The 22,024-nt window shown below is 35.5% G+C and overlaps 9 protein-coding genes and 1 long non-coding RNA gene across 13 annotated transcripts, besides 1 other annotated feature; 4 read left to right on the top strand and 6 right to left on the bottom strand.

The window, feature by feature from the left end:
* Positions 1-326: 326 nt before the first annotated feature.
* Positions 327-2,708, bottom strand: AT5G60570 (Galactose oxidase/kelch repeat superfamily protein). Of its 3 annotated transcripts, none has more exons than NM_001345424.1 (2): positions 2,465-2,708; positions 327-2,321 (listed from the first exon to the last, which is right to left on the bottom strand). In NM_001345424.1, exon 2 carries the CDS (start codon positions 1,776-1,778, stop codon positions 597-599), a length of 1,182 nt encoding a protein of 393 aa, NP_001331512.1. In that variant the 5' UTR covers positions 1,779-2,321; positions 2,465-2,708; the 3' UTR covers positions 327-596. The 3 variants fall into 3 exon arrangements, with proteins under 3 accessions (NP_001331512.1, NP_200865.1, NP_001331513.1); NM_125450.4 differs by having other exon boundaries at positions 327-2,123; NM_001345425.1 differs by having other exon boundaries at positions 327-2,111.
* Positions 2,501-2,710, top strand: AT5G08955. Its single transcript, NR_143140.1, has one exon. It is a non-coding gene; the product is annotated as an other RNA (long non-coding RNA).
* A 608-nt stretch (positions 2,711-3,318) lies between these two features.
* Positions 3,319-4,542, bottom strand: AT5G60560 (F-box and associated interaction domains-containing protein; the record flags this gene model as incomplete). Of its 2 annotated transcripts, NM_125449.1 has the most annotated exons (2): positions 3,319-3,397; positions 3,497-4,542. In NM_125449.1, 2 exons carry the CDS (start codon positions 4,540-4,542, stop codon positions 3,319-3,321), a joined length of 1,125 nt encoding a protein of 374 aa, NP_200864.1. The 2 variants fall into 2 exon arrangements, with proteins under 2 accessions (NP_200864.1, NP_001330054.1); NM_001345423.1 differs by having other exon boundaries at positions 3,319-4,542.
* Positions 4,543-6,932: 2,390 nt separating this feature from the next.
* Positions 6,933-7,322, bottom strand: AT5G60553 (Defensin-like (DEFL) family protein). The gene has a single exon (NM_001037034.2). The coding sequence runs from the start codon at positions 7,284-7,286 to the stop codon at positions 7,047-7,049; it is 240 nt and encodes a 79-aa protein (NP_001032111.1). The 5' UTR covers positions 7,287-7,322; the 3' UTR covers positions 6,933-7,046.
* A 578-nt stretch (positions 7,323-7,900) lies between these two features.
* GRIK2 (geminivirus rep interacting kinase 2) lies at positions 7,901-11,262 on the bottom strand. The gene is made up of 13 exons (NM_125448.4): positions 11,116-11,262; positions 10,526-10,784; positions 10,069-10,442; positions 9,901-9,975; positions 9,749-9,793; positions 9,530-9,604; positions 9,349-9,436; positions 9,127-9,251; positions 8,941-9,036; positions 8,783-8,849; positions 8,571-8,692; positions 8,394-8,472; positions 7,901-8,298 (listed from the first exon to the last, which is right to left on the bottom strand). Exons 3-13 carry the CDS (start codon positions 10,354-10,356, stop codon positions 8,135-8,137), a joined length of 1,224 nt encoding a protein of 407 aa, NP_200863.2. The 5' UTR covers positions 10,357-10,442; positions 10,526-10,784; positions 11,116-11,262; the 3' UTR covers positions 7,901-8,134.
* Positions 10,572-10,649: a sequence feature (AT5G60550.uORF1).
* A 426-nt stretch (positions 11,263-11,688) lies between the features above and the next one.
* Positions 11,689-13,868, top strand: PDX2 (pyridoxine biosynthesis 2). Its single transcript, NM_125447.2, has 6 exons — positions 11,689-12,023; positions 12,517-12,604; positions 12,672-12,745; positions 12,999-13,190; positions 13,291-13,388; positions 13,482-13,868. The coding sequence occupies exons 1-6, from the start codon at positions 11,844-11,846 to the stop codon at positions 13,615-13,617; spliced, it is 768 nt and encodes a 255-aa protein (NP_568922.1). The 5' UTR covers positions 11,689-11,843; the 3' UTR covers positions 13,618-13,868.
* Positions 13,869-14,632: 764 nt separating this feature from the next.
* Positions 14,633-16,584, top strand: AT5G60530 (late embryogenesis abundant protein-related / LEA protein-like protein). Its single transcript, NM_125446.4, has 2 exons — positions 14,633-15,397; positions 15,567-16,584. The coding sequence occupies exons 1-2, from the start codon at positions 14,806-14,808 to the stop codon at positions 16,292-16,294; spliced, it is 1,320 nt and encodes a 439-aa protein (NP_200861.1). The 5' UTR covers positions 14,633-14,805; the 3' UTR covers positions 16,295-16,584.
* Positions 16,585-17,346: 762 nt separating this feature from the next.
* On the top strand, positions 17,347-18,821 carry AT5G60520 (Late embryogenesis abundant (LEA) protein-like protein). Its single transcript, NM_125445.3, has 2 exons — positions 17,347-17,835; positions 17,980-18,821. The coding sequence occupies exons 1-2, from the start codon at positions 17,544-17,546 to the stop codon at positions 18,702-18,704; spliced, it is 1,017 nt and encodes a 338-aa protein (NP_200860.1). The 5' UTR covers positions 17,347-17,543; the 3' UTR covers positions 18,705-18,821.
* Positions 18,723-20,153, bottom strand: cPT9 (Undecaprenyl pyrophosphate synthetase family protein). Its single transcript, NM_125444.4, has 2 exons — positions 20,057-20,153; positions 18,723-19,894 (listed from the first exon to the last, which is right to left on the bottom strand). The coding sequence occupies exon 2, from the start codon at positions 19,768-19,770 to the stop codon at positions 18,952-18,954; it is 819 nt and encodes a 272-aa protein (NP_200859.1). The 5' UTR covers positions 19,771-19,894; positions 20,057-20,153; the 3' UTR covers positions 18,723-18,951.
* A 552-nt stretch (positions 20,154-20,705) lies between these two features.
* On the bottom strand, positions 20,706-21,734 carry cPT8 (Undecaprenyl pyrophosphate synthetase family protein). Its single transcript, NM_125443.1, has one exon. It carries the CDS (start codon positions 21,674-21,676, stop codon positions 20,861-20,863), a length of 816 nt encoding a protein of 271 aa, NP_200858.1. The 5' UTR covers positions 21,677-21,734; the 3' UTR covers positions 20,706-20,860.
* Positions 21,735-22,024: the final 290 nt, after the last annotated feature.

Below are 22,024 nucleotides of genomic sequence, written 5' to 3'. Positions count from 1 at the left end.
TGTACTGATGAGTGATGACTGCAAAAATAAGGATCACATGAATACTTTATCAGCTCACTGAAATTTCAGACTATTTTGTAATACCTACTATTTGAAATAGATCGAGACTGTTTCTAATAAAAAAATCTTGACTGCATTAAATTCTCAAAAACAAATTTATGATTTTGTTGTAAAATACCACCAAATGATCATAAATTCCTAATTCATAGTCTCCTCTTCCTCCGGCTTTGGGTCGTGTAGGACCAAGATTAGTCATAGGATCTTGAACCTCCTTTAAAGCCCTCCTCCTATTGCTTTCACTTACGAAAATGACTTAAAACTAGTTTTCACTTTTCACAACTACAAAAACGCACATTTAGTATTTTCACTATTCACAACAATACAATTCTTCTCTTTTCATTCAAGTAAATGAGGAACTTTAAAGTAAAAATTGTGCAAACATCTTGCATAGTAAATGAATTTTCTCTTCATTTTTTTCCAATATACCACAAAAATTAAACGCAGAACAAACACAACAAGCATTATAATCCCAATAGCAAAAACAAAAGACCAGTCAATAGAGAAGAAGAAGACCAACAACAAAGAAGGTTTCCATTTTAGCAACCCATCACTGCGCAGTTATACACAAACACACCAACATTCTCTTTAACTCCAAGCACTTTCCAATCCAAGTTTCCATCTTTAGCTCCCGATTTCGGACACCAAGAATTCACCACAATGCCCTCGCCATGAGGACCTCGTTGCCCACAAAACACCAACAATTGATCCCCGCACGGTTTAAACGCCAGTCCCCAACCGTTTGACGAGTCCACCATCGGCGGTAACCTTCCCATCACTTCCCATTTGTTCTTCACCTTATCATACTTCTTAACCATATTGGTTGAGTACTCAAGCGTGAATAGCTCGTTGTTAACCACTACAACAAGTGGTGGAGCCTGTGCTGCTCGGTTCACATTCGGATACATTCCTTCTATCTTCCTCCATTTCCTTGTCTCAAGATCAAACTCCTCTCCAAAAGTGACTGATACATTAGGGCTCGACATGCCTCCAATCACATAAAACTTACCATCCATGAAAAAACCCGAGCATAGTCTTCGAGGTGAATGCATATTGGGAAGCATCTCCCATCTCCCTGACGAAGAATCATAAAGCTCAGCTGATGCTAGTATATTCCCATTCATATCAGTTCCTCCCGCAACTATAGCAATCCCACCGAGGCTTCCCGATGCAAACAAGCAGCGAGGACGATGCATTCCTTCGCATTTGACCCAACACCGAGACCTCAAACTGTATTTCCAAATCGCAAACTGAAACAACTCTCTCCCGAAGACCAAAAGCTCGTCATCTACAGCCAAAGACTCTTTATCCGCGTGGTTGAAGCACTCGTCACAGGGCATTTTAGGTAACACCATCCATTTCTTTTTCATAGGAGAAAACATCAACCAACCTCTCGGATCACAAACCATGAAAACAAGATACTCCACTATCCCCAATTCCTTTCTCAAAGCAAACAAATGACCACTGTTGATCAACTTATTGTACTTCTTGTTTACACATGACAAGGAAGGATAATCTGACCTTGGAACCCAAGCAAGACAGTTAAGAGCAACGTCATCGATAAGACCAGGGAGAACTGAGTCACTAGATCCCAACCTGAGGCGATGACCATCGTTATCCTCCTCTCCTACCCTCAAATTCACAACTACAGAAGCAGAAGCAGAAGCAGAAGCAGAAGCAGAGACTTCTCTTCTCTTATTCGAATGCTCTTCCGCAGCCATTAATGTATAATACAAAGAATCCAACCACAACACAAAAACAACTATTTCAATACAAACAACAAATTTTGTCAAGACTCTTCTTCTTCTTCTTCTGTAAGTATCAAAGACAAGTCTTTCTTAATTGGGCAACTCTTGTCCCAGTATCTGGACACTGATTTCGACCGTTGCTCCAAAACAATCTCCATCTCTTTATTATCTTATCCATCGAATCTTCAATCAATCAAAACAATATAAGAAGAACATGATCATCAAATCTTTCATTTACCCAAACCAATGAGTTTCCAAAGATGAATGATAATCTTGTAGCTCCGATGCAAAACCCAAATTAAGAATCTGTAATAAATACTAAAATCGATGTCAGAATCTGGAAAACTTTTAACCAATCAAAAAACAGAAATAAATGTCACAAAAAATCGTTCCTTTCTTTCTTCTTCTCCGATCGAAATAGAAATCATTTCAGATTAAACATGAGATCGATCCTCAAATCCGAAGCCAAAGTCAAATCTACCATATGATTATGAACAAGAGAAAGTAGATCCGAATCTGATACCATAAACCCCAAAGATCCTTATCAAAAATTCTGAAATTGGAAAATGCGCACAGATCCAAAAAGCAGGATCATACAAACATAAGCGAATGAATAAACCATGCAATAAAAAACGAAGACTAATAATCTCCAAGCTTACCTAAGAAAACTCCAATGGGTAGATAGATTTAGATCTTGTTGTCTCGGGTCAATCCCCGGAAATTATTACCCGTTGAAAATTTCACCGGAGACCGGCATGGAGTCAAAAGGTAGAGAAAGAAAGAGAGAAGAGAGAGAGTGGACTGGGAACAGCCAGAAACTGAAAAAATGGTAAAAAGAGAAGAAGAAGAAGAAGAAAGGTAGGGTTGGGTAATATAAACAAGTGAAGAAGCCAAACAAGAGACAAGAAGCTTTTGTATTAATGTCTCTTCCATAAAACTTTTTTAAAAATAAAATTAATAGTGTCTTTCATTCTAATCCTAAACTTTTAGATATTTACATTTTTCCCCAAAACATAGATTGTCTAATTTGCGAAGAATTGTGGAACTTGTTTTGATCAACAATAACAGAAAGAAAAAAAAAAAAAAAAAAAAGAGCCAAAGAGATTCGGTAGCTCAAACTTGTACGTTCCTTTGATTCCAGTTGCTGCTGAATAACAAGACTCACGCTTCTGGTTAGAGAAAACGAGCACTTACGGGGCTGTTAAAGGTTCTTCAGGGGGTCTTCTCAAGGTAATTGCAAGAGTCACTATCTCGTTTACCTTGATTTCCAAGTCATTAGTTAGTGTTGGCGAGAACAATACACGATCTTGGAGAAGAAAAGTGTTTGATAGAACATTTTCACCTCGCTAGAAATGAAATGCCTTTCAACATCTTTTGAAATCAAAGAGATGATCGATCTTTATTATATATATCTTATAAAAGTAAAGAGCCTCCACGATGAAGAGCACATGAAGAAAATAGGCTATTATAATATAATTTAGCTAATAGTTATAAGTCTTCTTCTTTGTGCTTGTTAGTTCGCTTCCTCTTCTTCTCTTTCATTTTCGAATTCTACACTTTGGTTGATCTGTGCTAAACTTGGAACATAAGAGCTACAACACACATGCGGGTAATTACAACACGAACGTTTGCTCAAGTTGAGAGATCCTCCTTGATTCACAGCTTCTACAAGACACACTTTTTTAACGTACCCATTCTCTCCAATGATGTAAGCTACGTCCTCGTAGCGGTTCATTTCAGATTCGGCGACAACATCAACATGAATAACCACGGCGACTTTCTTCTCCTCGTCAATGAAGAAACTGCCACCGTCAAAGGGCAAACGAAAACGAAAACTACAGTGTGGTTTCATATCAACTTTTAAGAAAGGGATCCACGACACTGCATTGGCCTCAATCATACTTGTAACCCAAATCTCCACAACTGAACTAGCGAAGCTCTGAAATAACGCCGCGAGTTTCTCCTCTCCAAAAGAAGAGAGAGCTCCAGCGTCGTCAATATATTGCTCAAACGGTAAAGGATGAAGCTGACCAAAGTTCTCCGTTGTAAAATCAAAACAGAGTAAATACTCTACCGGCTGCCAAAGAATATCTTCATCCTCTTCATCCTCTCTTTTTTCCCTAGCAAAAAAGTAAGTGTTCCCTTTCAAAGACGCGCCACGTTGATCAGGGTTTATATGCCAGTTGGGAGCAATATCAAGAACCCTCCATGAATTAGAGATAAAATCGTAGATTTTGTAAGTAGAAAATGACATATCCGAAAACCTCAAGATTTTGTGTTTACGGTTATTGTTGTATCCGATAGCATAACCTTCGTATCTGTGGTAAGAGTTATTGCATTTGATCCACCTGATTTGACCCGAATAAGGGTTCCATACCACGAGCCTAGTGTTTTCCTCTTTGGTCACGCATAACAATAACCCGTCGCATTGAAAAACTTTACATATATCAAGTTGATCAAGTAAATTACCTGACTTCTTTATTGATGGATTCATGAATTCTTCACCTCCTTCTTCGTTGAAGTTTCCATGGAGATCAAACCTCATTGAGCAAAGCTTATAATTCTTCTTCATGAACCCTAGAAACTGATGCTTTGTTTCTGCTTTACATAGAACCCTAGTTTTGGATAAAACATACCATCCTTTGCACGTGGATCTCACTGCTCCTAGAGAAGTTATCGAAACCCTACACAATATCTCCTCTACCAAATCCTCCGAAAGATCGCTCATCATCGTCATTGTTTCAAATATAAATTAGGGTTCTCGGACTTTGATCGCCCACACTCGTTTTATGTAAAGTATTTATAATGAAACAAGTGTTTTTTTTTTCTATTTTCTTTTTGAGTAATTTTGTAAAATAATTTCGTTTTGGGCTTAGTTTGGACTTTGAATGCCGAAACTAAGCCCAAATTTTGATGGTTAATATTTTTTGGGAATTCGTAACTAATATAAAGAACATAAAAGAATATTCATCTCTTTTGTTGTTTGACAAGAACACTAATTTGTCTTACTACTATAAATTATCATCTCTTTTATATATGTTTTTATGATTTCGCCCATACTACTATAAATTTCCATTCTATAGAATTTCTCTTGGACATCTAATTGACGAAAATATAAGAAATATTATATATTAATAATTAATCTTATTATATAAAGTATGGTTTTCAAAGTTACTAACTCATAGGATTATGTCATGTGTCAAATCTATCAATCAGATGTTGACATGTGTAAGAAAATAATTAACTTTTTTCTTCTTAAAGAAATAGAAATACTTAAAAAGAAATCAATTAACTTTTTTCTTCTTAAAGAAATAGAAAACTAAAAAATAAATCATTATTAACATATACTAATTCATATGTCTATATCTAAAAAATATTACATTTTATTTTTCTTAACCAAAAGGAAAATTAACAAAAAAAAAAATTATATATGTTATTGGTCAAATTTTTAATATATATGGTATTAACAAATGTTTTATTATTATGAATTATGTTTTGTTAATTGTTAATAATTTTTAATATTAACTAAGATATAGATTTGATCTCATATATATATATATATATTATTTTGACATGAAATCATTATCAAGTAAGATGAAGTGTGTAGAATTAAAATCGAGTTTTTTATGAAATAGATAGTTAATTGTATTAGAAAATTGAATGTATAAGATAAAAAATTATTTTTTTCTTCTAAATACTAAATTATAATAAAGAAAAAGTGTGTAGGTTACTATTTAGACTTCAAATATCATCAAAAAAAATTATATATGTTATTGGTCAAATTTTTAATATATATGGTATTAACAAATGTTTTATTATTATGAATTATGTTTTGTTAATTGTTAATAATTTTTAATATTAACTAAGATATAGATTTGATCTCATATATATATATATATTATTTTGACATGAAATCATTATCAAGTAAGATGAAGTGTGTAGAATTAAAATCGAGTTTTTTATGAAATAGATAGTTAAATTGTATTAGAAAATTGAATGTATAAGATAAAAAATTATTTTTTTCTTCTAAATACTAAATTATAATAAAGAAAAAGTGTGTAGGTTACTATTTAGACTTCAAATATCATCAAAAAAAATTATATATGTTATTGGTCAAATTTTTAATATATATGGTATTAACAAATGTTTTATTATTATGAATTATGTTTTGTTAATTGTTAATAATTTTTAATATTAACTAAGATATAGATTTGATCTCATATATATATATTATTTTGACATGAAATCATTATCAAGTAAGATGAAGTGTGTAAAATTAAAATCGAGTTTTTTATGAAATAGATAGTTAAATTGTATTAGAAAATTGAATGTATAAGATAAAAAATTATTTTTTTCTTCTAAATACTAAATTATAATAAAGAAAAAGTGTGTAGGTTACTATTTAGACTTCAAATATCATCAATAAGATTGAATGGGTATAACAAAATAAAATTCATAAGACTACTATTTTACTATTCAAAATTATTTATCAAGAACAATGTATCGATTATTATTTTACTATTCAAAATTTAAATATTATCGATAAAAATTACATTTACATCTTACACCCGCCTATTTAGGCGGGCCTTATCTAATTTTAATATAAACAGTATTTTAATCACTTTAGCATAAGAAAAGAAAGAAAGAAAAAACGTATCTCAATCAAATTACATTGGGACACAACACACACACACAAGCATCTCCATAAGGGATTGGAAAACAATCTTGTTTTGTTTGACATGGTCCTTTGAAATCAGAATCGTGTTTTGTTATGAATTATAGACACTAGTACTATTTTTTTGTTAAATGAAAATAAAGATGAAAGAGATCTCACGAATCGATTGCACATGTTAATAAGGAGAGAAAGAATAATGAGAAGAGCAACAAATTGAATCTTCGAGGACACCATTTTTCGATGAACTTTTTACTTTACAAGTTGATATGAACTATCTTTGATCCAATGCATGAATAAACTAAGAGCTGATGGTTCTTACTACATGTTATTATCACACACACACACACACACATACACAAAAACACACAAATATAGTAAAACATATTCAGAAAGAAATTGAGAGAAAATGTGTAGAAAAAACGTATTATATTTTAATAACTTAATAATTTATTGTCCAACCAAAGTTAGCTTCAGTCATTATATATTGAACAGAAGCAAAAGCTTCAGTAACGGTTGGATAAAATATACTGAAATTTAGTAAAACAAGATCTCAGTTAAATTACATGTTAAGCGCGACAACAACACAGACGATCATAGCTATGGTCTCCTGGACGCACACAAAAAACTTTCTTAGCAGGTCTGCCTCCACATTTCTCAAAACAATCTTCTTTTGTCTTACAATGTACAGCAGGGTCATTCCATCCACAAATTTCCGCGGAGAGGATCTCTCGAGTGGATTGCGCATTGTTAAGAAGGAGAGAAATTACTACGATGAGAAGAGCTACAAATTTAATTTTCGACGACATCACTTTTTGATGATTTTTCTATTATATAAGTTTAATATGAAATACTTTTTGGTTGAATAAACTGAGAACTAATAATGGTTGCTTTATAGTGTGTTTTTTTCTCATGTTGTGGTTTTAGCTTTTATGGTTAGAAATTTGAGTAATTATGAAATTGTCTTAGCTTTTAAAGTTGCATATCTTAGTAATTAATAATAGATATTCACATTTTTTATCATTTGAGTGATAAATAATAAAATTTTGAGTAATTATGAAATATTCACAGTTACATATCTTAGCTTTTAAATTATTGCATAAAAATAAAATTATATAATGGTAAAAAATATTCACATTTTATAATTAATAATAACCAAAAGGGAAAAAATCAAAACAAAATTATAATTATCATTCATTTCATGTAGTTTGTATAGAAACAAATATTAGATATAATTCTCTACTGCTCTATTTCTCTTAGTGTAAATGTGTAATGGCATGTCTAAATATAACGATAACTTTAAAGTTAATTACAATTTAGTGAAACAATATCTTTTTTTTTTTTTTTTTTTTGGAACAACAGTAAAACAATATCTTAGTCTAAGTAATTTACTAGTCAACCATGTGGGAGAGCTCATTGGGTTGAAACTTGAAAGAGATATCGAGCCCTTTGTAAAAAATAAAATATCAAAGTCAGAATCAAAATCATTTTGTTTCTGAAATTTATAAACAATGGACAATAACATGAAAATGATCTAGAATTAAATAAAAAGAAAAACAATGACCCCAAGCGAGGTCAAACTTGTACGGTTAAGTAGATGCATCTATTCTTCAAAGCTTGTACATTTCTTAAAACGATCAAAAGCATCAAAGTTTTTTTAGTTAGGATCTGAGGTTTCAGAGATCCCATTAGCTTCTCCTTCTTCAATCTTTGAGGCAGCATTGCGTTTGCACCAACAAAAATACTCCGGGACATGCCCGTCTTCTCCAATGACCCATGGATGCTCCGACACATTCTTCAGTGTCATTCTCTGGCTCGGATCTGCAAAACCGCCATTGATGTACATACACACGTAAAGACTCAATTCTATGCTTCGTACAGTTTAACTACACCAAAAGGAACGAAATAAATCACACCTTTGCAAAGGAGACCTTCGATCAAATCTCTGAGAAGAGGATTCAATCCATCCGGGATTATCAGAGGGTTGTTAACAATCTGTAAGAGAAAACAGATTATGAACCATTGGAGGCTAAAAGATTTTCAAAAAGAGTTCTTAAGATCCAAGGAAAGCATTGATCATATGTAAAACCAACCTTGTCGTAGGTGTCCTGAAGAGTATCCGCAAGAAACGGGTATTGTCCCAATATCATACAATACAATGTAACTCCCACTGCCCATGTATCCGCAGCTCTGCCACTATACGTTATACCTGATACTGATTTTCATCCAAGAAAAATGATACTCGTTGATTCTCCATTCACTTAGACTCAGGACCAAGCTTAGAGAAATTAGAAAGGAAACTGACCTAAACAACATTCTGGAGCAGTGAAGACAGGAGTCCCGGGAGATCGGCGCAGCTGATCGTCATCATCCTGTAGCAACAACAGATCGATGCTAACACTCAAATCACACGATGCATATCAAGAATTAATGAAGACCAAAAATTAAGAGATCATTTATTACCTTGAAAACTTGGCTGACACTGAAATCTCCTATCTTCACTGTACCGCTACTAGTAACCAGCAAATTGTCGGGTTTAATGTCCCCGTGAATAACATCCTGTTTTTTTCCCCATAGAAACAGTTTGAAGACAGCATTAGGTGATGAACCATGAAGTGAGAGAAGCACGCTAAACAATGAAGATCATACATGAGCATGAAGATACATCAGTCCAGTAACAATATCCCGCAAATACTTTCTAGCAGTTTTCTCTCCGAGAGCACCCGGCGGTCCAGAACCGTCATACACCCATTTTCCATCAACGTATTCAAGAACTAGGAGAAGCCAGAAAGACAGGCATTATAAGATTAAAGGCTCTTTCCACAGAGAGTATATATCAAAACAGTAGAAAAGAGAAAGGAGATTAAGTACCCATGTAAAAATGATCAGTTTCAGGGTCATCTATCACCTCAATGAGGTTAACGATGTTAGGATGCTCCAAAATTTTCATAATCATAACCTGTAAGTTATAGGATAAATGAGCATAAACATAACTTCTCTAAAATGAAACCAATAGAAATGCTGTTCAGCAATGCAAAAAAACTAAGGATACCTCACGAAGAACATCACTCATAGCAGTCTCTGACGGTGCCACCCTTAGCCTTAATAAATGCGACTTGTGAAATGCCTGGAAATCCAAGTATTAAATCATAATATGTCAAAGTAACTTGCATAATTTGCACCATAATTAAGGATCAGATCATCGTAATATCAGCTAAACAAAAAAGAAAAAGGTTTCACGAGGTAATGAGGGAAAGAAAGAAGAGCTTACCTTGATAGCATAATACTGGCCGTCTAAAGTGCTTCGATATAAAACCTGTTGTGAATGATAAACATAATGTTATGGAATCCAAAACCCGGAATACTTATGGAGGATACACTTAAAGGATTGGATAGTATTGAGTAAATAAGATTCCCACTTACCACTTTACCATAGCTACCGGATCCAATTTTACACACGCGAACATACTCATTGATTGTCTTGTCACCATTTTCATCCTAAATATCAAAAAACAACAAAATTGGTATAGACACGCCATGGGATATTCAAAGAAGCAATAATCTGAGAGACAGGCACCAGAAGTCACTTACCTCTCCACGTATAAGTTCATTAGTTTCTCTCACTGGAATGTGTCTGCAGATTAATCCATTATCTAATCTATATTTCAAAATTTCCTCAGATCGTTTAGAGCGGCTCTTCTGCTCTACTTCTTCTTCATCTTCTTCTTCTTCTCCTCTTGCAGTGCTAGTTACATCACTATCACAGGAATGTGTATCATCATCGTAGGGCTTAGGCGATTGTTGGTTTCTACTACCAGAACTGCCAAAGCATCCAAAGCAACCGATGGTACGGGCAAACAAAAAACTATCACGAAACATGATCTCCTTCTCAAAAATAAAATAAAAAAACAAATTGCTCCTCAAATGTATGATGAAATATAAAATCCTCAAGTTAACTGAGGAACCTGCACACAAAAAAAAAAGTGACATCAACATTAAGCATCCAAATAATTAAACACAAGAACCTCTGTAGAAATCGAAATCTTACCCCGCGATAAAAGGGGTTTCGAGGGCTTCAAGCCCGGAGAACTTGACTATTCCAAAGGATGCCATTCAGCGAGATGAATAAGACAACTTGAGACATCATAACCACTGCAATCGAAACACGACATGTCTAAGACTGAAACCTTATAAATAAGTTATATTCCTTCTTCACGAGCAGAAAATCGTTGAATGCATAGCCCCAATTGTTAATAGCTACACAGCTTCAACAACCGCCAATAAATTCAAGTTGAACTACAATGCTTCTGCGAAAAAAGAAAAGGTCAAATTCTCATCAAATTCAAAAGCTTGTGTAGATAAGTCAATCACATTGTGGGTATTATGATTCAGGCGTAAAGGTGTAAACTTTTTCAATCCAAATAGTCAACTCTAAGCAAAGAAACAAAGACGGAGAGAAGAACAATAAAATTCTACAGCAAACTTAAGAACCCCCAAGAAGGTGGCTTCAAAATCACATAAATCACAAACCAAAATTTTGAAAATTGAAAAAAAAAAACCTAATTTCGAAATCGGATGCAATGGAAATTTCATGAGAAGATTCGGAACATAAACTGAAGGTAAGAGCGAGAATCATACATTAAAGCTGGTTGTGAATTCGATCGGAGCAGAGGAAGACAACAAGATCGCAAAGGAAAGAGCTCTCTCAACGTCGTGCGTGAGAGATTTAGACACACCAAAAAAAAAAGAGAGAGCTTCGAAGCCTTTGATCGAGATTCTCTCCCCCTTCTGTTTTTTTTTTTTTGGGGTTTATATTTTTTGTTTTGTCAATTACTTTTATAAAAAGTAGTTTTATATTAAATCATCACCAGCTAATGTGACAAAACATGCTATAAACTAAATTCAGTGGTTAGAAAACAATAAAATTACTACTAATAAAAAAAAACACATTATGAGTTTTTGAAAACCTACCTTTACTATAAGTTTTTTTTTGTGTGTATATATAATATTATATCATCATCTTTAAAATTTTGTAAAATAGATTACAATTTTTCCTAGAGAATTTGAATTATAATCACATAAAAGCTTAATAAGTGTATATTTTTGTTTTGTTAGCATAATTGTTTATGGCTTTTTAATTGAATTTGTTCACAATAGTTATTAATACCGTGATATCTTTATATTTAAAAATGTTATTATAAGAAAATATCTGAATAGAAATCCAAATCGTGGGCAAAGAAAGAAACACAAAACAAAATCGTCGATGGCTGTTACAAAAAGGCTTTTGTGAGTGTCCCAATTCCATTCACAAAGTTTTAGTGTTTAATAATATCTGACACTCTCTTTCTTTGACCGTCGCCGCCGCAATGACCGTCGGAGTTTTAGCTTTGCAAGGTTCTTTCAATGAGCACATCGCGGCTCTGCGGCGGCTCGGTGTCCAAGGCGTCGAGATTAGGAAGGCTGACCAGCTTCTCACCGTTTCTTCTCTTATCATTCCTGGCGGCGAGAGCACCACCATGGCCAAACTCGCCGAGTATCATAACTTGGTCCGCTCCTCTCTCTCTAGAATCTAAAGTTATTGTTTGCGAGGACCCACTTGAAGAAACTAGTTAAAGGTTCCTTTTTTATGTGTGTTTTGACACGAATCTGGCGTTATTCACCAAAATTCTCCAGAATTTCAGTCAAAACGTCTCTTATACCTGAATAATTCAGTTAGTACTGTTGAAAGTAATTAGCTTTGAGATTGAAAATGAAGGAACTTTGGGATTAGTTAGCCTTCAAGTACATGAAGTAATGTTTTGTATCTGAAACCTTTAAACATTGTGGACCAAACTACTCGTTGATCTTATGGATGATATTTTCTGTCTTTAATGGAAGCTGTGATAAGTGTAGGAAAGGGAGAGCTATCATTTACTTTTATCTTTACCAAACTCCTTGTTTAGATTTGGTTGTTTTTACAGTTTTAGTGGTGAGGACGAAGAATAGTGTAAAATGTCTCTTCTCTGTTCTAATTTTCTTTCATTTGTTGCTCTTTTGAAGTTTCCGGCTCTACGTGAGTTTGTTAAGATGGGGAAACCTGTTTGGGGGACATGCGCAGGTCTTATATTCTTGGCAGACAGAGCAGTTGGTGAGTACTTGAATTCATCTTCCTGTTGCGGAAAATTTAGAAACTTGAGTAAATGTTGAAATTTTAGGTCAGAAAGAGGGAGGTCAGGAATTAGTTGGTGGCCTTGATTGCACCGTACATAGGAACTTCTTCGGTAGCCAGGTTATGTCTCTTACCAAGATTCCGGGTTCATGTTAAGAAAATGTGTAAACACATATTTAAATCAATCTTGACTTGCAATATGTGGAAAAAGAAACTGCTTATATTAGCATGAGTTGTGGTGTACTGATATATAAAACTCGGTCTTTTCATGAATCAATGGGAGTAATTTCATATGGATTCTCATTCACTCTTAGTATCAAATAAGATGTTGTGAAAATCTTAGATTGTTCTCGAATTTGTTTTTGATGTGTAGATTCAAAGTTTTGAAGCTGATATCTTAGTACCTCAACTAACATCTCAAGAAGGTGGGCCAGAGACATACAGGGGAGTGTTCATACGTGCTCCAGCTGTTCTTGATGTAGGTCCTGATGTCGAAGTCCTGGCGGATTATCCCGTCCCATCAAACAAGGTCTTGTATTCAAGCTCCACCGTACAAATTCAAGAGGTTTGCTTAATTTTGCACTAATTTTCATGAAACGATTACTCTTTTGTGAGCACATGTATGAATCCCTTCTTGTTGGTTTCATTTTTTGGGGATAAATCAGGAAGATGCTCTTCCTGAAACAAAAGTCATTGTTGCTGTGAAGCAAGGAAACTTGTTAGCAACTGCTTTTCATCCCGAGCTTACTGCAGACACTCGATGGTAATTGATTAACATTTTCCCCGATCTTTTGATATTTGCAGCAATGATCTATATGGTCTGTTTTTACTCTTTCCGGTTTCATTTTTTTTGCAGGCACAGTTATTTCATAAAGATGACGAAAGAGATTGAGCAAGGAGCTTCTTCAAGCAGTAGTAAGACTATTGTATCTGTTGGAGAAACAAGTGCTGGTCCCGAGCCAGCTAAGCCTGATCTTCCTATATTTCAATAACTGAACAGAGAGAAGATACACACTTCTTAAAATAAAAACCAGAGAAAGTGTCAGATTCTTTATCTTTCTAAAGATGTTTTGGAAAAATTGCAAGCTAGTTTGCAATTTGCACTCAAGAAAGTTTCACAAGACTCTTTAATGGATTCATGTACTTGTTTCTTGATACAACTTTATATATACAGTTGAATCTCAAACTTTTTTGCTGATTCAATTTGGTCTATGTCTTGTGAAATGTGAAAGGTCGTTTGGCCAAGAATTAAGCTTTAGATAACTGTCAGCGTTTATAGGCAGAACAGAACATGCTCTGAAAGTATAACTCGGTAGGGTTTTGGTTCAATGGTTTAGAAGCTAACCCGGTTTATAGTAAACCAGTCAGCTGACTTTGACGCGTTTGACTTTTCATTGCTTTCTCGAAAGGGTGCAATCTTGTAGTAGTGGGCGGCTTTGGGCCAATGAAAGTCAAGAAAAGTTACTTAAAATGCACACATTTACAGATATGTTAAGACATGAGGGCTTTCTTCTTCATTTAAGGCATCCTCACGTTCTAGATACTCGTTTCCTTGCACATAAAGCCATCAAGAATTAATTTTGTTTTTCTTCAGAAAATAGAGAAAATTTTCAAATTTGTATATATAGTGTATAGAAAGATATACAGACCGGATTTTTCAAATTTATTGTATCGATAACCAAAATTTTCACCCTTTTTTATTATTTTTTGTCAACTAAATGAATACTAACTTCACCCTGTTTTCTCATAGTAAATTGCTAATATAATTCAACTGGGAACAAATGAAGCAAGTATGAATATGATTTGATCATGAGGCATTAAGAACTAGGTAAAAATTTGTGAACTGATATTATATGTATGGTTGTGTTTAAATTAAACAACTCTTTTCTAGCTAAAAGACTTGATGTTGAAGCTTCATCAAGCTAGATTTTTGTTAAGAAATCAATGGAGACGACTTGAGATGAACTCAAAGAGTCGGCTTCTTTCTTAAGATGAAGCAAGGGATATTATCATATGGGGTTTTAATAAGTCAACTCAATTCTTTGCCCATTCTATATAATCCCTTCTTCTGCAACAACATCTCATCACACCAAAAAACACAGAAACATTTTGAGAAACCAAAGAAGAAGAAGAAGAAGAAGAACAAGCAGAAGCTAAAGAAGAAGACTTGAACTTGAGAGATGGAGCGCAGACAGTCATATGTGCTTGTCGCGCTCATTGGATTGCTTCTCTTGACAGATATTGTCATTGCACAGAGCGATGGCGGCAAAGGCAACGGTAACAATGGCAAGGGGAACGAGGTACAAGTAGACAAGGGTAAAGGAGATAATGGCAAAAGTAACGGTAACGGTCCAAAGGATAAAGAACAGGAGAAGAAGGACAAGGAGAAGGCAGCCAAGGACAAGAAGGAGAAGGAGAAAAAGGATAAGGAGGAAAAGGAGAAGAAGGATAAGGAAAGGAAGGAAAAGGAGAAGAAGGATAAACTGGAAAAGGAAAAGAAGGATAAGGAAAGGAAGGAGAAGGAGAGGAAGGAGAAAGAGAGAAAGGCGAAGGAGAAGAAAGACAAAGAGGAGAGTGAAGCAGCTGCGAGATACAGAATATTATCACCGTTGCCTACAGGACAAGAGCAGGCCATGTGCCAAGGTCGGGGATCATGTTACTACAAGACTCTTGTTTGCCCTGGTGAGTGTCCCAAGAGGAAGCCCACGAAGAACAAGAACACCAAAGGTTGCTTCATTGACTGCACTAACAAATGTGAAGCTACCTGCAAATGTAAGTACATTCTATTCAATTGGTCTCCTTTGTTCTATATTCAGTTAGCTTATCGCACAAGTAACAAGAATATAGATTTCAGTTGTGGATTGATAATTTGTGGTACAATGAATTTGTTTACTTATAACCCAAGTAACTTGGCTTAATTTCGGGTTCCTCTTTCTTTCAGGGAGAAAAACGAACTGCAATGGTTACGGATCTCTGTGCTACGACCCTCGATTTGTGGGAGGAGACGGTGTGATGTTCTATTTCCACGGATCCAAAGGAGGAAACTTTGCGATTGTTTCAGACAACAATCTCCAAATTAACGCTCACTTCATCGGTACAAGACCCGTTGGGAGAACCAGAGACTTCACATGGGTTCAGGCCCTAAATGTCATGTTCGAAAACCACAAGCTCGTGATCACAGCCAACAGAGTGAATCAATGGGATGAAACATCTGACGCCTTTACCATCAGATATGATGGAGAACTCATCACACTCCCTGAAGACGAACAATCAGAATGGAGGGAAATTTCAGGACAAAAGAAGGATATCATCATCGAAAGAACTGATGAGAGAAACAGCGTAAGAGTACTTGTCTCTGATCTTGTTCAGATGGACATCAGAGTGAGACCTATAGGGAAAGAAGAGAACAGAGTTCACAACTATCAGTTGCCGCAGGATGACGCTTTTGCCCATCTCGAGACTCAGTTCAAGTTCTTAGACCTAAGTGAGCTCGTCGAGGGTGTTTTGGGGAAAACCTACCGTCCTGATTACGTCAGCTCTGCCAAGACTGGAGTCCCAATGCCTGTATTGGGAGGAGAAGACAAATACCAAACGCCTTCTCTGTTCTCGCCGACTTGCAGACTGTGCAGGTTCAAGCCTCAAGAAGAATCACTTTCTGCTGATATCTAATGAGAAGAAGGAGAAAGATGGAAACTTCTTTGATTTTTAAATAAATTCATGGAAATTTCGTGTTTGTAACTGTTTTGTTTCTGGAAATATTTTATATTCATAAAAAGTGATGTAATAAAAGCCAAAAAGATAACATTTGGCCTGTTTGTGATGTTTTTGAGGGTTTAAGAAATGTAAAACATTTCTTGTGCAAGAAGCAACCCCTTGATTTCTTATCGTTCCTTTGCTGTATTTTGTGTACCTATCCGTTTATCGAACAATAAAAAAAAAAAAAACTATATTTGTGTGTATATTCATGTATTTGAATCTGAAATTAAGTTTCTTGGTTCCAGTATTTTGTATATTCTTCACTTTGAAAGCAAGTGTTTTTTTGGGGGTTCTCACGAACAACTGGAGATGCTTCGAGAGCACTCTTTTCACTAAAACTTATAAACCAGTAGGAAAAATCAGATTTAAATAATCAAATAAGTTGGTGCATAAAGAAAAGGTTTCCAATTTTCTAGGCATAGTTCATGTGATCCAAGGAAATTAAACTATGTTACTCATCACATGAGTACATGGCTTCAATACCATCTAATCATATTTCTATTGAGTATATGGAATTAATATATAAATGTCAACTCCACAATGATGATTAGTTAGTGCAACCACTCGTAGTTTTGAATTGTTTTCTAATCATGAATACAATGCATAGATCCGTTATCGATGGTTGTCATTAGCTTTTCATCCTTTAATTGTGTGAAACCATTATTTACAACAAGGAGAGATAAATGTGGAAACAAATTCGTGAAAAAGATGAACTGCACATTTGTATATATTTAATTCAATGATGTCCTTAGATTAACAAGCAGGAAATGTTAACATATATAGTTAATTTTTTTTTGTAAAATTGTTACAGCCGACCTTTGGTTAATGATTTATATTACAATTTACTCTATTTTCTATCGGCTGACTTTTCCCTGTTAGAAATGCAGATTTTCAATTTTTGTTAATTATTCATGTCAAGAACTTAATATTTGAAGCTAGTGGTGGTTCTCCCAAAGAATTTAATAAACAAAGTCGAAGCTGTTTCTAACACGGTCTTCGATTCTTCATGTGATTTTGATCAACTCTGGACCGTCAATTAAGCCGGTCTCTGCTGCTTACTTCCAGCCTCTCTGGTCTATAAGAACACTCCCTCCACTTCTATCAAATCAAAATCCACAGAAATATACAACAAAACACTGTTTCTTTCAAAACCACAAACAAAATGTTGCGAGTTCTTGTAACTATTATCGTGCTTGTCTCTGTTTCCTCTGTTTCTGCTACAGAGAAAGGGAAGAAACTCAAGAAAGGTGCTTATGATGCGGCTTCAACGAACTATAATGTTTTGTATCCACTTGGCTCGGGCCAAGAGCGAGTTCAATGCTTGGCTAGAGGATCGTGTAACCAGAAAATCCTCACTTGTCCTAAGGAATGCCCCGAGAGAAAACCAAAAATGAACAAGAAGAAAAAAGCTTGTTTCATCGATTGTAGCAGCAAATGTGAAGTCACCTGCAAATGTAAGTCTCAAAATCTCAACATTTTGGAACATTTTAAAAGTTCCATAATGCATGTTTCGTATTTTTCAATTATATTTGTAACATTTTGTCAACGTTAGATTTCTAACACACTTACTAATATGGTTGATTTTTGTTCTTGAATAGGGAGGAAAGCAAACTGCAACGGTTATGGATCTTTGTGTTACGACCCGAGATTTGTGGGAGGAGATGGAGTGATGTTCTACTTCCACGGAAACAAAGACGGGAACTTCGCCATCGTCTCTGACGAGAATCTTCAAATCAATGCACATTTCATTGGTACAAGACCTGCTGGTAGAACCAGAGACTTCACATGGGTTCAAGCCTTCTCAGTGATGTTCGATAGTCACAACCTCGTCATCGCAGCCAAGAAGGTTGCGTCTTGGGATGATTCCGTAGACTCTCTCGTGGTGAGATGGAACGGAGAAGAAGTTGAAGTCCCGACAGAAGGTGAAGCAGAGTGGAGAATTGATCTTGACGAAAGGGAAGTTATTGTTGAGAGAACAGATGAGAGAAATAACGTGAGAGTCACGGTATCTGGGATTGTTCAGATAGATATTCAGGTTAGACCAATTGGGAAAGAAGAAGATAGAGTTCATAAGTATCAGCTTCCTAAAGATGATGCTTTTGCTCATCTAGAGACTCAGTTTAAGTTCTTTAACCTGAGTGATCTTGTCGAGGGCGTTTTGGGGAAAACATATCGGCCTGGATACGTTAGTCCGGTTAAGACCGGAGTCCCTATGCCTATGATGGGTGGAGAAGACAAGTACCAAACTCCTTCTCTGTTCTCACCTCTCTGTAATGTCTGCAGGTTCCAAGGCAAAACTGGTCCTGGAGTGGCTAAGTACTAAATCAGATTTATTTGTTTTTGTTTATCAAACTGTCTTTTAATTAAGCCTCTAATTGTAGTGTTTTAGCATCGTTAAATTGAATAATTATCGATGTTTTATGTCTGTTTTTGTTATTTTGTATCCCATACATAATAAAAAGGATTTTCTTGTGGTTTCTCAGTTTCGGTTCGTTGTTTCTTACACCACAAGAAACATGTAATCAAACATAAGGGTTTAAGTTCATTCTAGGGTTTAACTTAGAAACTATTTAGTGGAGCTTCTTCTTCTTCTGCAAGTAATCTTGCATTCTCTGGAATTTCAGAATGGCCCAAACCAAATGCCATAGCCCTAACTCCGGCCAAAGAGCCTCCGTTCTATGAAGAAGTGCCCTAGAAGTTTGCCACGTCATGAAGTTACTCAGCCGATCTCCTCCTCCGGTTCTTACCACAAGATCCGGAACCGGCACAACCGATGTATACATACACTCTTCAATATCACTCAACTCCAAAGCTGAAGAACCATCTCCAGTTTTACTCTTTCTAACACAAGAATCTCGAACAGCGTGAACAATCTCGACACTTGTGCTATAAGCAACGCAAACCACAACAATCAGATCTCTGTTCTCCTCCGTAAGCTCCATCAGTTTCTTTGTCGCAGCTCTAAAACGCTCGTTTAACGAATTCAAATCGCCGGCAAAGATTATTCTCACGCCGTTCATATTCCCTGATACAGCTTGATCGATCGTGAGCTCGACTTTCTCAAGCATTAGATCCATCACACACTTGACTTCTTCAGGTCCTCTCTTGAAATTGTCCATACCAAATGCGTAGAGTGTGACATACGGTACACCAATCTCTTTGCAGTATTGAAGAATATATTTGACGGATATGAAACCAGCTCTGTGTCCTGCGTCTAGGCCTTCAAGATTGCGTTTCTTGGCGAACCTACGGTTTCCATCCATGATGAAAGAAATGTTAGTAGGGATTGGACCGACGCGTAGAACTTTGAATATAAATTTCCTCATAAGACTCATTAAAGCGTTGAAGATTTGAGTGAATTCCCCTACTTCTTCTCGTGTATTATTCATCTCGGAAAATAGGGATTTTTTGGTTATCGGAGGGGAGAATCAAGAAGTTTGGGGTTTTTGGTTTTGTTGTAAGTGAATGAATGAATATAAAGTTATAAACAAAAGGAATGAAGTTTTTTTTTTTCTTTTTGGAGGGAATGCAAATGGAATGAGCATATGATACGGCTGGTTTTTAGGGGGAGGGAGAAAATGGGTGATTAGTGTGATTAATGACTTTATTCTTGATTTAATCAAATATGTATTGTCTAGATCCGGTTAAGATATTTCAAAATTAGTATATATTCACTTTTTTGTTTTTTTTTTACTGTAAGAACTAAGAAAGGCCATATTTTTTTTTCCTTTATCTAAGTACTTTCAAATTATTATCTTGCTCAAATTTGTTTAGTTTAAATAAAGATAAAAAAATATGTTAGGTACTTAAACACTGAAAAATGAAAATAATGGTTATCAAAAAATTAACTTCTGCACAGGATTTTATTGGTTTTGGACCAGATTATTTAACTCTAAAGACTCTTCTACTATTCTAAGTTCGAATGCACAAATGGTTGAACATGTTTTGAACTATTTTGAAGACGGTGGCGGGGCAAGAACACGACTCAGTCTTGCCCTACAAGGCTACACGAAATCCGACCAGAGTAGCATACATGAGGTAACCCATGAGATGGGTTGGTGAAATGCTAAAGATACATCACGGATTCACCAAGCTTGTGTCTGAAAAAATGTCTCTGATTGTTAGTACTCAAGATACACCAATGATGGGTGGAGAAGACAAGTACCAAACTCCTTCTCTGTTATGTCTGCAGGTTCCAAACAAAACCTGGTCCTGGAGTGGCGAAGTACTAAATCTTTAAAGATTGTTTACATATGTTTACCAAATTGTGTTTAAATTGAGCCTCTAATTATAGTGTTTTAGCATCGTTCAATCCAACGAGTATCGATGTTTTGTATATTCGTGTTTGTTATACGGATCCAATACATAATAAAAAAGATTTGCTTGTGAGCTTTCTCGTTTCCAGTCATAGAAACACGTAAATTAAACGTAATAAAGAGTTAAAAGTTCTTTCCTGCAGGGTTTAACTTTAGAAACTATCTAATCGAGCTTTTTCTTCTTCGTCAAGTAATCTTGCATTCTTTGGAATTTAAGAATTGCCCAAACCAAATGCCAGAGCCCTAACTCCGGCCAAAGAGCCTCCGTTCTGTGAAGAAGAGACCTCGAAGTTTGCCACGTCATGAAGTTACTCAGCCGATCTCCTCCTCCGGTTCTTATCACAAGATCCGGAACCGGCACAATCGATGTATACATACACTCTTCAACATCACTCAACTCCAAAAGTACAAGATCATCTCCATTCGTACATTTTCTAACACAAGATTTTCGAACAGCGTGAACAATCTCGAGACTTGTGCTGTAAGCAACGCAAACCACCACAATCAGATCTCTATTCTCCTCCGTAAGCTCCATCAGTTTCTTTGTCGCAGCTCTAAAATGCTCGTTTAACGAATCCAAATCACCGGCAAAGATTATTCTCACGCCGTTCATATTCCCTGATACAGCTTGATCGATCGCGAGCTCGACTTTCTCAAGCATTAGATCCATCACACACTTGACTTCTTCAGGTCCTCTCTTGAAATTATCCATACCAAACGCGTGGAGTGTGACGTACGGTACACCAATCTCTTTGCAGTATTGAAGAATATATTTCACGGATATGAAACCAGCTCTATGTCCTGCATCTAGGCCTATAAGATTGTGTTTCTTAGCGAACCTGCGGTTTCCATCCATGATGAATGAAATGTTAGTAGGGATTGGACCGACGCATAGAACTCTGAACAAAAATTTCCTCATTAGACTCATCAAAGCGTTGAAGATATGAGTGGATTCATCTACTTCTTCTAGGGTATTCATCTCGGAAAATAGGGCTTTTTTGGTTATCAGAGAAGATAATTTAAGAACACACTTTGTTTTTTTTTGTTTTTTTTGTTGCGAGTGAAATATAAACAAGAGAATGAAGTTTTTCTTTTCTTTCTGTGGGGAATGCAAATGGAATGAGCATATGATACGGCTGATTTTTAGGGGAAGGGAGAAAATTGCTGATTAGGGATTAGTGTTTAAACTTTCTTTCTGGTTTAATCAAATATAAACTGTCTCCGGTTAATGTCATTTGGTACAAAACATTTTAATTTCTCCGATTAGTGTAATGTCTCCGGTTAAGACATTTTATATTAGTGTATATGTGTACTTCTTGTTTTTGAT

The sequence above is a fragment of the Arabidopsis thaliana genome, chromosome 5 (assembly GCF_000001735.4).
Source record: "Arabidopsis thaliana chromosome 5, partial sequence".
In the NCBI taxonomy this organism is placed as follows: domain Eukaryota; kingdom Viridiplantae; phylum Streptophyta; class Magnoliopsida; order Brassicales; family Brassicaceae; genus Arabidopsis; species Arabidopsis thaliana.
This window is presented reverse-complemented; position numbering and strand designations above follow the sequence as displayed.

Coding starts and splice junctions, on each gene's coding strand:
- AT5G60570 (NM_001345424.1), bottom strand. CDS start 1,778: ATGGCTGCGGAAGAGCATTCGAATAAGAGAAGAGAAGTCTCTGCTTCT.
- AT5G60553 (NM_001037034.2), bottom strand. CDS start 7,286: ATGTCGTCGAAAATTAAATTTGTAGCTCTTCTCATCGTAGTAATTTCT.
- GRIK2 (NM_125448.4), bottom strand. CDS start 10,356: ATGTTTCGTGATAGTTTTTTGTTTGCCCGTACCATCGGTTGCTTTGGA. Junction 9,794..9,900: donor CCGGTAGCTATGGTAAAGTG/GTAAGTGGGAAT, acceptor CATTCACAACAG/GTTTTATATCGAAGCACTTT. Junction 9,605..9,748: donor GCCAGTATTATGCTATCAAG/GTAAGCTCTTCT, acceptor TTGGATTTCCAG/GCATTTCACAAGTCGCATTT.
- PDX2 (NM_125447.2), top strand. CDS start 11,844: ATGACCGTCGGAGTTTTAGCTTTGCAAGGTTCTTTCAATGAGCACATC. Junction 12,024..12,516: donor TCGCCGAGTATCATAACTTG/GTCCGCTCCTCT, acceptor GCTCTTTTGAAG/TTTCCGGCTCTACGTGAGTT. Junction 12,605..12,671: donor CTTGGCAGACAGAGCAGTTG/GTGAGTACTTGA, acceptor TTGAAATTTTAG/GTCAGAAAGAGGGAGGTCAG.
- AT5G60530 (NM_125446.4), top strand. CDS start 14,806: ATGGAGCGCAGACAGTCATATGTGCTTGTCGCGCTCATTGGATTGCTT. Junction 15,398..15,566: donor ATGTGAAGCTACCTGCAAAT/GTAAGTACATTC, acceptor TCTTTCTTTCAG/GGAGAAAAACGAACTGCAAT.
- AT5G60520 (NM_125445.3), top strand. CDS start 17,544: ATGTTGCGAGTTCTTGTAACTATTATCGTGCTTGTCTCTGTTTCCTCT. Junction 17,836..17,979: donor ATGTGAAGTCACCTGCAAAT/GTAAGTCTCAAA, acceptor GTTCTTGAATAG/GGAGGAAAGCAAACTGCAAC.
- cPT9 (NM_125444.4), bottom strand. CDS start 19,770: ATGAATAATACACGAGAAGAAGTAGGGGAATTCACTCAAATCTTCAAC.
- cPT8 (NM_125443.1), bottom strand. CDS start 21,676: ATGAATACCCTAGAAGAAGTAGATGAATCCACTCATATCTTCAACGCT.